Below are 15,464 nucleotides of genomic sequence, written 5' to 3'. Positions count from 1 at the left end.
AATTGGAAGGAATCGTCAAACATATTCCCCTTGATGGATTCTGTATTAGTAATTTGGTCTTAAAACGGATTCCGGATTTATTTTATTGCCAAGGCAAATTACAGACAAATAGGAGGTAGCGTTGGGAAAAAAAGTCGTCAGAGAAATTTACCACAATTTTAAGTTTTCTAACATCCTATTGTTGTATCTCTATGGAACATTCCGCCGACCTTCTCCGTCATCGCATCTGCGCTTCCGTTTTGTCACGTGTCCGCTGGGAGGCGGGGATTTCGCGGCGCTGCGAAGCGAGAACAGCATGGCGGCCTCTGGGAAGCCTGGACGCCGGAAACGTGGAGGTGCGACCCGACTCCCCAAGACCGACAACGCGGCCCCAGGTGATGCCATCCTCCCGTGTTGAAGCGTGACGGCTAGTCGGACGTGCCGTCCATTCTTTTTTAAAAGAAGCACCTGAGCGCATAAGCAAATAACATACTGTGCCTGCCAAGATCGCTGGCTGGTTGCTGCTCGGTGCTGCTTATCGTAGCTGAGCTTCAAAATCCACACCGCTAAGAAATGCAAAGCACCTTTTGGTCGTCGGTATTTTTGCAGACCACCAGATAGGGTATTCTTATCCTCTACGTAGATGATAACTATGCAGTGGATGTCATTTGTTTATTTTTAAATTAAATTCATTTTAGAATTATATGCCTGATATTTATAGCTAACGTTTTAGTGTGTTCGGATTAATTTTTCCTTCAATATATTATTAACTGCTGTGAATGCTCTTGGGCTAAAAAGTGGAAAACAGCTAAATTCTGAGTGGCTGTGCTTTTTCTTTCAAGAGAAGATGTATACAAAGCATACCATACCATAGTGTCGGCTCTCCCGCTTTTCTAGTATTATATATTAAAGTTCTATATATAGGGAGATAAAGTATTTTTGTATGTCTAGAATGAGAGGGAACTGTCAAACCACACTGGTTTCTGAAAGAAAGACTGCTTCACTGTTACCTGTTTTGGGAGGTGGTGATGGTTTTCTTTCTTATTTTTTTTTTCAACAGCAAGTCTTAGGAAATGCTCCACTTTTAGATTTTTTTCCAAAGCTGGAGTGTAAACTTTGTAAGAGGATTGCAAGAAAATACATGGGAGTCCCCAGTTATTGAAAAAGTTGACACGTAGAACTTAGAATAACTTTATTGTCACTTTGAATGTACATTAAAATGAAATTTTGTTGCATACAGCTCTGAAAGGGTCTTTATTTAATTAGCCTTTTTTGAAAGTGTTACAATGGCTGCATTTATAACCAGTAATTGATGGATTATGGTAGATTTGCCACCAACAAAGGGGCAAATGCATCTCCTTGCCAGGTCTTTTTCTTGCTCCAGATTGGCACTTGCCACTGTTTCCTTTTGATCTAAGGAATCCCATGCACACTTGAGTGTATTCTTTCTTTGAAGAGGTGGAATAGAACTTGTTGCTGTACCTTCTGTCTCTCAAGCTAATAATCTCTAATCCAAATGTTTTTATATTTGGGAAACATTGTAACATAAATATTTTTGTAAGCAGAAGATGAATCGGAACTTCTCACTGTGCCTGATGGATGGAAAGAACCACCTTTTACCAAAGAAGATAACCCTAGAGGGCTTCTGGAAGAAAGCAGCTTTGCTACTCTTTTTCCTAAATACAGAGAAGCTTACTTAAAAGAAAGCTGGCCATTAGTGCAGAAAGCTTTGAATGAACATGTAAGAATCTTTATTTACACTTTCATAGAGATAATGTTACCAATCCACTTAAAAAGCATGGATTTTGAGCAAAGTCATGACTTAGCTATATTGATGAATAACAGCTATTTACTATAGATCAGTGATGGTTAATCATTTCAGCTCTGAGTGCCAAAACTGGAGCATGTATGTGCATGCATGTGCATGCTGGAACACCAGAGCACTGGACCCTGGAAGGGAGTAGTGCACATGCATGCAGTGGCCAGTTGCTCTTCCATGTTTTGTTGCGTGCTTGTGCACCAGCCAGCTGGTCCGGCATGCATGTGTACTGGCCAACTGCTCTTCCGTGTTCTGTTGTATGCATGCATGGTATCCAGCTGTTCTCTGCTGGATTCTGATGCGCACATGCACACCAGCACTGGAACCCAGAAGAGAGCAACCGGTGTACATGCGCGCTGGACCAGCTTGCCTGTACGCGTGCATGTGACAGAACCCAGAAGAGCAGCTGACAACAGTGTGTATGCCCATAGAAAGGGCTCTGCATGCCACCTATAGATGACTCTCTTATTCACTGTCTACTTTGTGACTTTCCAAATATGTAGATAGAGGCCTGTCATAATATGCTCCATAAGCAAGCTATTTCTATATTCACTGCACAATATAATACTTACAGACTTATAATACTTAGATACAGTGTATTTAAGTAAAGTATTTCACATGATTGATTAATAAGATTTGAAAGCAAAAGGAGTAATATTGATACCAAGATTTTGGGGTCCCCAGAGCAGTTACATGTCTTAAAATGTGTCCATCTGATCATCCCCTCTATTCTACCTTTAATTCTTTTGGATCCAGATTGACTTCCCAGGTAAAAGGTTCCAGCTATTTAGCAATGGCAGAAAATAGATAACAAAAGGAAAAAGTAGGAAAGGACCTGGAGGATTTCAAAGACTGCAGTGGAAGCATCGTTGGAGCATAGGCTACAATATGAAGAAACATTCTTCATATAAATTTTTTTAATTTAAAAAGGCATCTGCTTAAGGTTTTTAAGTGAAACCCTTACCATTATGAAAATGTTTAATTCTTCTTTGTTCCCAGATACCAATACTTTTTTTGTTTGTAAATTTTACTGATAACATACATTTTTGAGATTATTAAAAAATTTATGCTGTTCTTCTGAGAATAGTTTGTTCTCTTATGCTACAGCATATAAAAGCAGTCTTAGACCTAATTGAAGGAAGCATGACTGTCAGCACAACAAAGAAGACCTTTGATCCATATATCATCATCAGAGCCCGAGATTTAATAAAACTTCTAGCCAGAAGTGTTCCATTTGAACAGGTTTGTTTTTCTATCTTTTAAAACTAATTTCAAGAGCTCTGATTTTATTTATTACTTAGATTTGTATGCCGCCCCTCTCCGAAGACTCGGGGCGGCATACAAATCTAATACAAATACAAAACAAACTCAACCTGATTAAAAGTCCTGAATCAGAATTTTCTTAAAAGAAAATGAATATGTTATAACAAGGTACTTGATTATATGTCTCTGATTTCCATTCAGTCTGTACGTGTCCTTGAAGATGATATTGCATGTGACATCATTAAAATAGGGTCCTTGGTCAGAAATAGAGAAAGATTTATAAAAAGAAGACAGAGGCTTATTGGTCCAAATGGATCTACTCTAAAGGTATGTCTTGTTCTTTTAACTCGTATGCATGCTTATTCAAAAATATGTCCTCTATAAATGTGATCTGAATGCTTGCTTTCATATTCAGTAAAATACCTGCTTATGAGAATTACATTCTGAAATATATACTGTTATATTTTGATATAGGCGCTAGAAATATTAACCAGCTGCTATATCATGGTTCAGGGGAACACTGTTTCAGCTCTTGGACCTTTTAATGGTTTAAAAGAGGTAAGATCACCTTGGGATATGACATTTTGCACATTCAATTCATTTATTTCATTTAAATTTGTTAATTTATTTATTTATTTATTTTAATTTATTTATTTATTGGATTTGTATGCCGCCCCTCTCCGCAGACTCGGGGCGGTTAATGTTATATATTAATATAAAATGAATATACATTAAAAAGAAATAACCTATATACTAGTCCATAATTGTAATAAATATTTGATGTTGGGAAATTTCCTAAGAAATCAGTACTTATATTGAAGTTCTATATATTGTATTAACAGAATTTTATCTAACAAGCTAAACTCTATAGTTATGTTATGCAAGACAAAACATGATTTAGAAGGAACATTGTATCATAATGTCTTGCTATCATAAATTTGATCATTGCTGAACAAATCAGTGTGCCACTAAAGAATAGAATACAAATTAGATCTGATCCAAATTCTTACATACTAGTAGCCCTTTGTGCAATATGTAAAATTTAACTACCAATGTTCCAGATTATATCTTCATTAGTTTTTTTAAATGACTAAAGGATATATAATCATACATATTTAAAATCTAGGAATTACTGTATTTTTCAGAGTATAAGACACACCTTCTTATTTGGGTGCGTCTTATACCCCAAATGTACCTTTTCCGAAGCTTTTTTTTCAAGCCCTAACTCAGACCTGGGCAAGGGGCAGTCCGTGGGGCGAATCTGGCCAGCCCGCTATCTGTGACCGGTCTGCGGAGGTCAGGGTCTGCTCCAGTGCGAGGATGAAAGAGCTCACCGCATCTGCCAGAATTCCTTCGATTCTTGCTTTCCCGTTGAATCATGAGGAAAGCAGGAACCGGAGGAGTCCAGGCAGATGCAGTGAGCTCTTTCATCCTCGCACTGGAGCGGACCCTGACCTCCTACCAAGAGCAAGCACAGAAACCACGCAAGCACTCCAGCGCAATGACTGTGGTGCACCATGTTGCCGTAAAGCAAACAATTAGGGGTCTGTAGAGTGGGTCTGGGTGTTTAGCTCAGGCCAGGGTCCGGCCCTCTAAAACCATCCCAATTTCTCATGCGGCCCCATGGCAAAATTAATTGCCCACCCCTGCCCTAACTGATAACAATCTTCCTGGCTTCCTATTCTCTCCGAAGATTTTTTCCCAACCCTAAGTCTTTGTAGGCTTGTTTTCATTCCTACTCCCTCTGAAAAAGGCTTTTTCAGCCCTAACATGGTGCTAATGATCTTCCTGGCTTACAGCATTTATTTATATTCCTACTCCCTTGGAAGCAGTTTTTCCTGCCCTAGGTCTTTGCAAGCTTGTTTTCATTCCTACTCCCTCTGAAAAAGCCTTTTCCAGGCCTAACCAGGGGATAAAAAAATTGCTGAAGCTGAACAGACTAAGTATGCTATTATTTATTTATTTATTTATTTAATATATTTATTTAATATATTTATTTTGTCATATAAATATAGTATTGTATTATAGTATGTTTAACATAATGTAAGTATAAAGTAGAGATAGAAAAGATAAAAAAGACATTAGGATAGGAATGGTAGGCACAAAGGTGCACTTATGCACACCCCTTACAGACCTCTTAGAAAAGGGGAGAGGTCTATTGTAGATAATGTAAGGTTGAAGATTTTGGAATTGGGGGAAGAAACAACAGAGTCCGGTAGTGAATTCCAGGGGTTGACCACTCTATAGCTGAAATAGTATTTTCTGCAGTCTAGTTTGAAGCGATTTACATTTAGTTTGTATCTATTGCATGCTCTTGTATTGTTGTTGTTGTTAAAGGTGAAGTAGTCGCTAACAGGGAATACATTGTGATGTATGATTTTATGCACAACAGTTAAATCTGTTCGGAGGCGGCGTAGCTGTAAATTTTCTAAACATAGTAATTGAAGTCTGGAGGAGTAAGGTAATTTGTTGCGTGAGGAGGAGTGGAGGACTCTTCTTGTGAAGTATTTCTGGACTCCTTCAATTGTATTAATGTCTGTTATGCAGTGGTTAGTAGATCGGTGCTTCTAGAGAAAAAGCTGTGTAGAATTAAGTTTGTGACTCTTAGAGCTTTTTTTTGCAATACTGTTGCAGTGGGCTTTGGCACTTAGGTCATTGGAAATGAGTACTCCAAGGTCTTTGACTGAGTGAGGGTCTTCTGCGAGTTCAGTTTGTCCAAGTATGTATTTAGTATTCGGATTCTTTTTACCAATGTGTAGGACAGAGCATTTGTTGGATGAGATTTGCCGTTGCCAGTTGTTAGACCATTCAGCTACATGGTCAAGGTCCTTTTGAAGGGTAGAAGTATTATCAGAGGTATTAAATAGCTTAACATCATCAGCAAAAGAACACAATTGCTTGTAGTATTGTCACAGAGATTGTTTATGTAGAGTATAAAGAGAGTAGGTCCTAGGACACTGCCTTGGAGAACGCCACTGTTAACTGGAGCAGGATTAGATATGGCATTACCTATTTTGACCCCCTGTTGTCTGTTTGACAGGAATGCTGATATCCAGTTGTGCTGTGGTCCTGAGATGCTATAAGATTTTAGTTTCATAAGAAGTTTGTTGTGAACTACTGAATCAAAGGCTTTGCAAAAGTCTATGTAGATTGCCTCAATTGATTTACCTGGTCAATTTGGGTAGTCCATATGTTTTTGCAGTGTAAAAGTTGCAGGTTGCAGGATAATTTTTTTCTGAAACTGAATTGTTTATTGGAAAGTAGGTCACCCTTTTTGAAAATAGGGATGACCGTGGCTAGAGACCAGAGTTTAGGTAGGGAGCTAGTTGTAGAAGATATTTTGAAAATTATGCTTAGGTGTTCAGCCAGAGTTGAGAGTTTTTTAAAGAAGTATGCACATAGTCCGTCAGGTCCGATAGATAGAGATGGTCTTAGGTTGTGCAGTGATTTCTTAACATTTTCTTCGGTAAAGTCGATTTGTGTTAGATCATTGAAGTTAGTTGGGGTGCGACTAGGAAATGCTGGGCATGAGCCGTTATTATTCACAAAGACAGAGCTGAAGAAGTTGTTAAAGGGGTTGGCTTTAATTGTTTCATCAATATACTCTTTGTGATTTGGTCCCATAAGTGGTGGGATGGATCTAGAGTCTTTAAGTTTGTTGTTTACAAAGTTATAGAAGGTATGAATGGACTTCGTGCATAGGAGGTTTTCTTCTTGTTTGATATGATAGTTGGTACATTCAGTCTTTATTTGATGACATAAATTTTTATAGCAGTTTTTAAAGTTTGCGACGTAGCCTGTTTTGTTTTTACCCCAAAGTAATTTTTTTTGGATTGTAGCTTTCTTATTTTTATGGGTAATTTATTTCTCTTGGTTTTGGTGTATATTAGCGGTACATGTGATTTTATTACTCTTTGGATCTCGAGCAGAAATTTATTGTAATAGTCATCTACAGTGATACAGCCAGAGAATATTGTGTTCCAATCGAGATGAGAGGTCAGAGTCTGTGTTGTCATAGTTGGCCTTCTTAAAGTTGAAATTGGTTGTTCTGCGTTTGGTGTTGTTTATGAGAGGATGTACGTTGAGGCAAAAGTCGATTGTGCTGTGGTCACTGTTAGAAAAGGGTTCTCTTACTTGGAGTCCATAAATTGAGAGTAAACTGTTGCAGAAGATGAGGTCTAGGCAGTTGTTGTGTCTGGTGTGAATGGATTCAGTTGTGCATTCATTTAGGGACCAGTTAATATGTGGTAGGTTTAGGTCGCCAAGAAATATGAGGGGATGTTGGTAGGAGGTTGCCCACGTTAGTAGTGAGGTTAACTTGTTTGCGTGTGAGATGTCATAGTCTGGGGCTCTATAGCATAGGAGGAAGCGGAGTGTGGTGTCTGAGGTTAGTTCACAGATGATAGTTTCAGGGAGGTAAAGTTCTTGTTTAACTTGGATTTGTTTTACCTTGACTGATTTCTTGTAGAAGATTGCAACTCCACCTCATCTACGGGTTGCACGATCAGATCGGGAAACGTGGTAGTTTTTTGTAGTGATAATGGAGTTGGGGAGAGATGTAGTTAACCATGTTTCGCATATAAAAATGATGTGGTAGGTAGATTTCTCCCTCCTATTTTCCTCCCCCAAAAGTAATGTGTGTCTTATACTCTGAAAAATATGATAGATATTTTAACTCAAGGTAACTAACCTGTATCCTACAAGTTACATGCAGCCTTTACCATTCATTAGCAATTCCAGAGTTTTCTCCCCCTTCAGAGTATAAGATATCAGTTTTGCCTCTTAACATCTCCCACTTTCTTAATGCCCAACAAAAAAATATCCAAAGGGAGAAATGGAACCTAAATTTTAGTCCTACACCTCAGCACTTGGACAGGACAGAAACAATGTACAGCATGTGGCCACATATCTGAAAAGGTTTGCTTACCTTTGGTTTAAATCATTAAAATTAATCAGTTTGAAATCTTGTCTTTTTAATAAATATAGGTTAGGAAAGTTGTTTTGGATACCATGAAGAATATCCATCCCATATATAATATCAAGGTAAAATAAAAATATTTGATCTAAAATAATTTTGGCTGATTTGTTGATATGTTATCTTTTTAACATCCCTTTGAACATGCTGTGTTTTGGGCAGAGGAATTGTAAGTTTTTCCAGAATTCTGCAGTGAAATTGATTGAATTGAATCCCAAACTCAATATTCAATAGACACCAGAGAATAATAACAGGGTGTTCAGCAAACCTGGAAAACAGGGAAATCAGGGAATTATCAGAGACATTGGTGGTTTAGGAAATATCAGGGAATTCGTGAAAAAAATGGAATAAATCAGGGAAAGAAAACAAACTGTATTAAAATGTTTGCTTTGTAAATCATGTAAAAAAAAAAAGGATTGTGGTGCCTGGCATAGTCAAGCAAAAATGAGCATAACTGTGGCAACAACTTGCTTCCTCAGCTATCTATATTTCTCCACAGCTTAGCTATTTGGTATGATGTCATCTATGACCGTGCTTTAACTAGATCGCAAGTTACAGGGAAATGTCAGGGAAATATCAGGGAATTTCAAAATGCTTTCCTCCTGGCACCCTGAATAATAAACTTATCAAATAAACATGATATCAGTTCTACAGAATACGAGTTGTGAGCCATGGCCAGAGAACAAGGGAATGCAGTAATTTTGCAATGGATTCTTAGCTGTTTTATTTTCAGTTTCCCTGCTATTGAAAATGGCAAAAATTCTTCCAACTGCCCAAGGGGGAATCCATGAAAAGATCATGGAAGTTTTCTACACCTAGTAGTATAGATTACAAATTCATTTGAATACAAAACTCAAATAAATGTGCAATTTGCTTCTTATTTTTTGCAGTTTATTGGTTCTACAGATGGTCCTTGACGTACAATCACAATACAATCCAGAATTTTGATCATACGTCATTGGAATCATTAAGCAGGTCACCACACGACATAGCTCAACTTTAGGACCATGTCATGGTTTTCCTTAAGTGATCGTTCAGATTGTTAAATAGAGCCTGGGGTATCTAAGGCAGTTAAGCAATCCTCACCTAGTGCAACCATGTGCATGTTTTGTGGGTACAATAGTGTGGCTGCTTCTATTTAAATGGAATGGGTTATTTTATTGAAACCAATGTCCTTTAGTAATGTGTGCTTTTGTTTTAATCCACAAACAAAAGCCAAAGCCTCTTAAAACTATTGGGCTTAGCAGCCATAATGAAAAGTTGGCAGAATGTAAATCTGTTTGTTCAGTAGTGTCAATTTTGAATGTTCAATGAAGGAACTGTCATGTCAAGGACTACTTGTTTTAAAAAAATACATCTAAGAGAAAGAATCATTAAATTGAGCTGTTACTTATAATTGGATCACTTTATCCTGTGTTAATATGTACAGTTATTAAGTGAGTCTATTTCATTTTAATATTTTTATTTTAATATTTTTATTGGACGTGTGCCCCTCTTGGCTGCTCTCGGCCAGCAGGGAGGTGACACGAGGCTGGCTCCAGATGTTAATCAATGCTTCTTTGAGTGAGGGGTCCTTCCTGCAACTGCTAAAGTAAGCTTATGAAGCCACTCCTTAAGAAGCCTCCCTTGGATCCGGCCTTATTGAATAACTACTGTCCAGTCTCCAATCTGATCTTTGTGGGCAAGGTTGTTGAGAAAATTGTGGCACTCCAACTCCTGTGATCCTTGCAGGAAGCAGATTATCTTGACCCATTTCAATCTGGTTTTAGACACAGTTACAGCACTGAAATCACTTTGGTCACGCCGTTGGATGATCTCTGGTGTGCCCGGGATAGGGGCCACTATTCTGGTGTTTCTTGATCTCTCAGCTGTGTTCAATACCATTAACCATGGTATCCTTCTGCAATGACTGATACTATAATTTTTAAAGTTGTTTTTATATGTTGTTTAGCCGCCCAGAGTCCACTGGAGTTGGGTGGCATACAAATTTTGCTAAACTTTAAATATCTGTGATATGATATGAAACCTGATTTTTTTCTTAGGCTAGATAAATCAATAGAGTTTTTCTTCTAACTTACTGCTTGATATTTTAATATGTTTGAAGACACTAATGATTAAGAGAGAATTGTCAAAAGATCCTGAATTAAGATCAGACAACTGGGAACGTTTTTTGCCCAAGTTCAAACATAAGAATTTGAACAAAAGGAAGGAACCAAAGAAGAAAACTGTCAAGAAAGAATACACTCCCTTCCCACCTCCACAACCAGAGAGTCAGGTCTGTATAATCTGAAATTTTACTGAACAACCTAAAGGAATTTCCAGATAGGTGATACCTTTAGTACATGGATACCAAACTATGATGTACCAGATATTTAAGAGAAGGTAGCCTTCAAATGTGGGTTGTGAGGAAGATGGGCAGTTCCAAAATGTGATAAATAAATAAATGATAACTCTATATCATCTGGATGGCACAGGTTCCACATGTCTCATTTTAGTGTATTATGAAATTTAACCAATCCCTATAAATATAGCCTAAAGATAACAATAACCAATTGCAATTTATTGGAAATAATTGTCTTTCATTGCAATGTATGTGTGCATTGATTTGCTACCCAAAATGAACTTAGTAGGTTAAACCAATAATAGTATAAATTGATTGTGCATAAGTGAAAATAGTTTTATGTTTAACAGTAACTTTTCAATTTTAATATCACTTGGCTTTCATGTTGCATTATGAAAACTATTAACTTCTGATTTTTTAAATAAGGAATCAAGGCAACAATTTTTACTGTGGAATATATGCTCATGCTATTTATACAGGTTGATAAAGAATTAGCAAGTGGTGAATATTTCTTGAAAAAAAGTCAAAAGAAGCGTAAAAGAATAGAAGAAATAAAGGTACAGTCCCTTGATTTCTTTATTAACATATTTGCTGCTTGTGTCCCGACTCTCTGGAATCAGCTGCCTCCGGAGGTCCATACTGTCTACACCTTACTGGCTTTTTGGAAAGCCATGAAAACCTGGCTTTGCCAGTAGGCCTGGGGCCATTGAGCAATATGACACCACCTCGCTTTGGTCAAAAATTATGAATGATACTTTTTTATCTATGGGTTTTTAAATTGTTTTTAAATGTTGTATGCTGCCCAGAAAGAGTTGGGCAGCCTATAAATGAATGAATGAATGAATGAATGAATGAATGAATGAATGAAAGAAAGAAAGAAAGAAAGAAAGAAAGAAAGATTTGTTAATTGGAAATATGTATTTAATTTTGTATATGCTACATAATCTTTTTTTATTTTTAGGCAAAGCAAGCAGAAGCAATTAGCAAGCGACAAGAGGAGAGAAATAAAGCTTTTATTCCACCTAAAGAAAAGCCTGTTGTAAAACCAAAGAAAAGTAAGATTGGTTTCTTCTTATTATTGTTTTATAAAAGATAGTCTCTGTATTGAGAGGAAGCATTTTGATCTGTTACAGAATAAATTACTACTTCCAGAGTTCTCTGTTGAGAAGACTGAGGGCCAAAAATATAAATGGAAGTTTAATTTGTAAACAATATAATTATATTCTAATCCAAGGAAATGCATTGTTTTTTGAAATACATATGGCATCAAGAATATTTCTGTCTTGACATTTACATTCTGAAAATGCCTGAACAGTTAATTTATAAAATTAAGAGCTTGTGATATGCAAGACAAAGAACTAATCCACCCTATAAATAGTATTTTAAGAAAGATGGGATAAATCAAAGTTCACAGATAGTAAAGGACTCTATCTACTTTTTGTAGACAAAAACAGTTACCAAATTTCTTCAAATAACTTCTATTTCTATTCTCCCAGATTTCCTAGGCTGACTGACTATTAGTTTAAGACCAAGTTTACTATTTGGAGCATTAATTCAATTCAATTCAATTTATTGGATTTATATGCCGCCCCTCTCCGAAAACTTAATAACTAGATTAATCTGAAATACTATATTAATAGGCTTTGGAAGTTATTTAAGTTTAATTCATAACTCATACAGATCCAAAATCTGTATCTTATAGTTGAATTAAAAACTTCCATTGAAAAATAATCTCTTTAGCAACATCTTTGTAGGGCACTTTAATATAATTGGATTCATTAGCTTGGCGTGTAACTGTTTTTTTTTCATTTTAGGCTTTCATTGAAAAGTTAATTTATTTTGTTATGCTTGTAAATGTTTTCCATTTCTCTTGGAAAAGGCATCTTAATTAAAATTATTATTTTTTTTACTCTATAGCAACAACTGAAACAAAGATTGATATTGACGCAATTAAAGAAAAGGTTAAAAAAGCAAAGAAGAAGAAGCTTGGAGCACTACCCGAAGAAGACGTTAAATTAAAAATTGTAGCTGGTAAAAAGAAAAAGAAACCATCTTTAAAGTTATAGCACTTCACTTTTTGCAAGGAGAAAAGCTATGAACTCAATGTAGAAGATAAAAAGTTGCATTCCTTGAGGGGAAACAAAGGAAAAATACCTAAAACTGACAGCTTGCTCTGTTGTATTTTAAGCAATATGGGAAATATTTCCATACAAGTGATATCCTTTAGAATAAACAGTTGTCTTATAGCTTATTGGTGTAAGAGTGACATTATACATAGGATTATCATTGAGAAGATTTTGTGCAGTATACAAATATCAACAAACGTAGTTTTATTTGTTTTATTGCATGGGTCTCTGAACAGTTATCTAGAACATTACAAGAAGTAACATGTTTTCTGAGGGCAGCTGAAACATTTTCTAAATAAATGTATATTGCTTTATTAATTGATGTGTTTTGTTTACTAGATTTTCATAAACTATTTTTATGTTTCCTCAATCTTTTTGGAAGAGGACTGCTGTACGTTTTGTTTATATTATTGGAGAATTTTGCTTTCTAAATGCTGTCTGCAGTTGAATGTTGAGTTGCTTTTTTCTTTCAGATCAGTCAAGAGCCAATAATATGATAAGCGGAGTAGAATAGAACTTTGTGAACGTTGTCAATAATAACTTTATGTTCACTGTGGAAGAAGACCTTTTTCTTCTATTTGTACTTTTTTAATTTATAAAAAAACATTTTGAAAATGTATTTAAAATCATGGATGTTTATTTATTTATTAGAGTTGGAAGGGACCTTTAGGTCATCTAGTCCAACACCCCCACTCAGGCAGAAGTCCCTACACCATTTCGGATAAATGGCAATCCAGTCTCCCTTTGAAAGTCTCAAGTGTTGGAGCTCTCACAACCTCCGCAGGCAAGCTATTCTATTGGTTGATCGCTCTCACTATCAGAAAGTTCCAAACTAGCCATGTTCAGTTCCTGCAATCTCTCTTCATATGTTTCAGTTTCTAGTCCCCATATCATACTGGTTGCTCTCTTCTGCACTTTCTACAGAGTTTCAATGACTTTTTTGAAATGTGTGGTGACCAAAACTGGAGGCACTACACTAGATGTGGTCTTTATAGAGATTTATTTATTTATTTATTTATTCATTCATTCATTCATTCATTCATTCATTCATTCATTCATTCATTCATTCATTCATTCATTCATTCATTCATTCATTCATTCATTAGACTTGTATGCCGCCCTTCTCCGCAGACTCTGGGATGCTAACAAGAATAGTGAAACAACATATAACAAATCTAATATTTAAAATTATTTTAAAAACCCTAATTTTAAAAAAAAGATACAACAAAAGATTTTTTACATTTAAATCAATGAAAAGGACTCTTGAAACTGAAGGAAACCTATTTGCCAGTATACATTACTATTTCCAGATTATTTCAGTTTGATTTATGAAAGGACCTTGAATTGAATTGTCCAGTTTATATTAAAGACAAAAATATGGTTATTAAATATTCAGTAATCATGTTAAGTACAATGAATTCCTTCTTTGTCAGCCTTTATGATCTGCTATTATTCTTACTTTACATAAAGGGGAGATTGAATATTAACTTTGCTTTAAACATTTCAAACACTAAATAAGGAATAGTATTTAAGTACAGTATTCCCCAGTTTTTATGTGTTCAACCCCTATAAATGAATGAATGTTTAAAAAAATCACTGACCACTTCAGTGAAATCTATACTTATCAGAGTACTATTAGAAACATAGAAACATAGAAGTCTGACGGCAGAAAAAGACCCCATGGTCCATCTAGTCTGCCCTTATACTATTTTCTGTATTTTATCTTAGGATGGATATATGTTTATCCCAGGCATGTTTAAATTCAGTTACTGTGGATTTATCTACCATGTCTGCTGGAAGTTTGTTCCAAGGATCTACTACTCTTTCAGTAAAATAATATTTTCTCATGTTGCTTTTGATCTTTCCCCCAACTAACCTCAGATTGTGTCCCCTTGTTCTTGTGTTCACTTTCCTATTAAAAACACTTCCCTCCTGGACCTTATTTAACCCTTTAATATATTTAAATGTTTCGATCATGTCCCCCCTTTTCCTTCTGTCCTCCAGACTATACAGATTGAGTTCATTAAGTCTTTCCTGATACGCTTTATACTTAAGACCTTCCACCATTCTTGTAGCCCGTCTTTGGACCCGTTCAATTTTGTCAATATCTTTTTGTAGGTGAGGTCTCCAGAACTGAACACAGTATTCCAAATGTGGTCTCACCAGCATTCTATATAGCGGGATCATAATCTCCCTCTTCCTGCTTGTTATACCTCTAGCTATGCAGCCAAGCATCCTACTTGCTTTCCCTACTGCCTGACTGCACTGTTCACCCATTTTGAGACTGTCGGAAATCACTACGCCTAAATCCTTTTCTTTTGAAGTATTTGCTAACACAGAACTGCCAATACAATAGTCAGATTGAGGATTCCTTTTCCCCAAGTGCATTATTTTACATTTGGAAACATTAAACTGCAGTTTCCATTGCTTTGACCATTTATCTAGTAAAGCTAAATCATTTACCATATTGCCGACGCCTCCAGGAATATCAACCCTATTGCACACTTTAGAGTCATCGGCAAATAGGCAAACCTTCCCTACCAGACCTTCCCCTATGTCACTCACAAACATATTAAAAAGAATAGGACCCAGAACAGACCCTTGTGGCACACCGCTTGTAACCTGACTCTGCTCAGAATACTCACCATTCACAACAACCCTCTGGTGTCTATGCTTCAGCCAGCTGCAAATCCATTGAACTATCCAGGGATTAAGTCCAATCTTCACTAATTTATCTATCAGCTCTTTATGTGGAACCGTATCAAAGGCTTTGCTGAAGTCCAGGTAGGCAATATCCACGGCACCACCTTCATCCAACACCTTTGTGACATAGTCAAAGAAATCAATGAGATTAGTCTGACATGATTTGCCTTCAGTAAAGCCATGCTGATTTGGGTCCAATAATTTATTGTTTTTTAGGTGCTGATTTATCCTCTTTTTCAGTAGAGTCTCCATCATTTT

General features: G+C 36.3%; 1 protein-coding gene across 1 annotated transcript; it reads left to right on the top strand.

The window, feature by feature from the left end:
- Positions 1 to 233: 233 nt before the first annotated feature.
- Positions 234 to 13,122, top strand: KRR1 (KRR1 small subunit processome component homolog). The gene is made up of 10 exons (XM_070755739.1): positions 234 to 374; positions 1,545 to 1,720; positions 2,906 to 3,040; positions 3,263 to 3,388; positions 3,536 to 3,619; positions 8,048 to 8,104; positions 10,141 to 10,311; positions 10,857 to 10,934; positions 11,339 to 11,432; positions 12,295 to 13,122. Exons 1-10 carry the CDS (start codon positions 296 to 298, stop codon positions 12,441 to 12,443), a joined length of 1,149 nt encoding a protein of 382 aa, XP_070611840.1. The 5' UTR covers positions 234 to 295; the 3' UTR covers positions 12,444 to 13,122.
- The last annotated feature ends 2,342 nt before the right edge of the window (positions 13,123 to 15,464 follow it).

Source organism: Erythrolamprus reginae, chromosome 6 (genome assembly GCF_031021105.1).
Source record: "Erythrolamprus reginae isolate rEryReg1 chromosome 6, rEryReg1.hap1, whole genome shotgun sequence".
In the NCBI taxonomy this organism is placed as follows: domain Eukaryota; kingdom Metazoa; phylum Chordata; class Lepidosauria; order Squamata; family Dipsadidae; genus Erythrolamprus; species Erythrolamprus reginae.
This window is presented reverse-complemented; position numbering and strand designations above follow the sequence as displayed.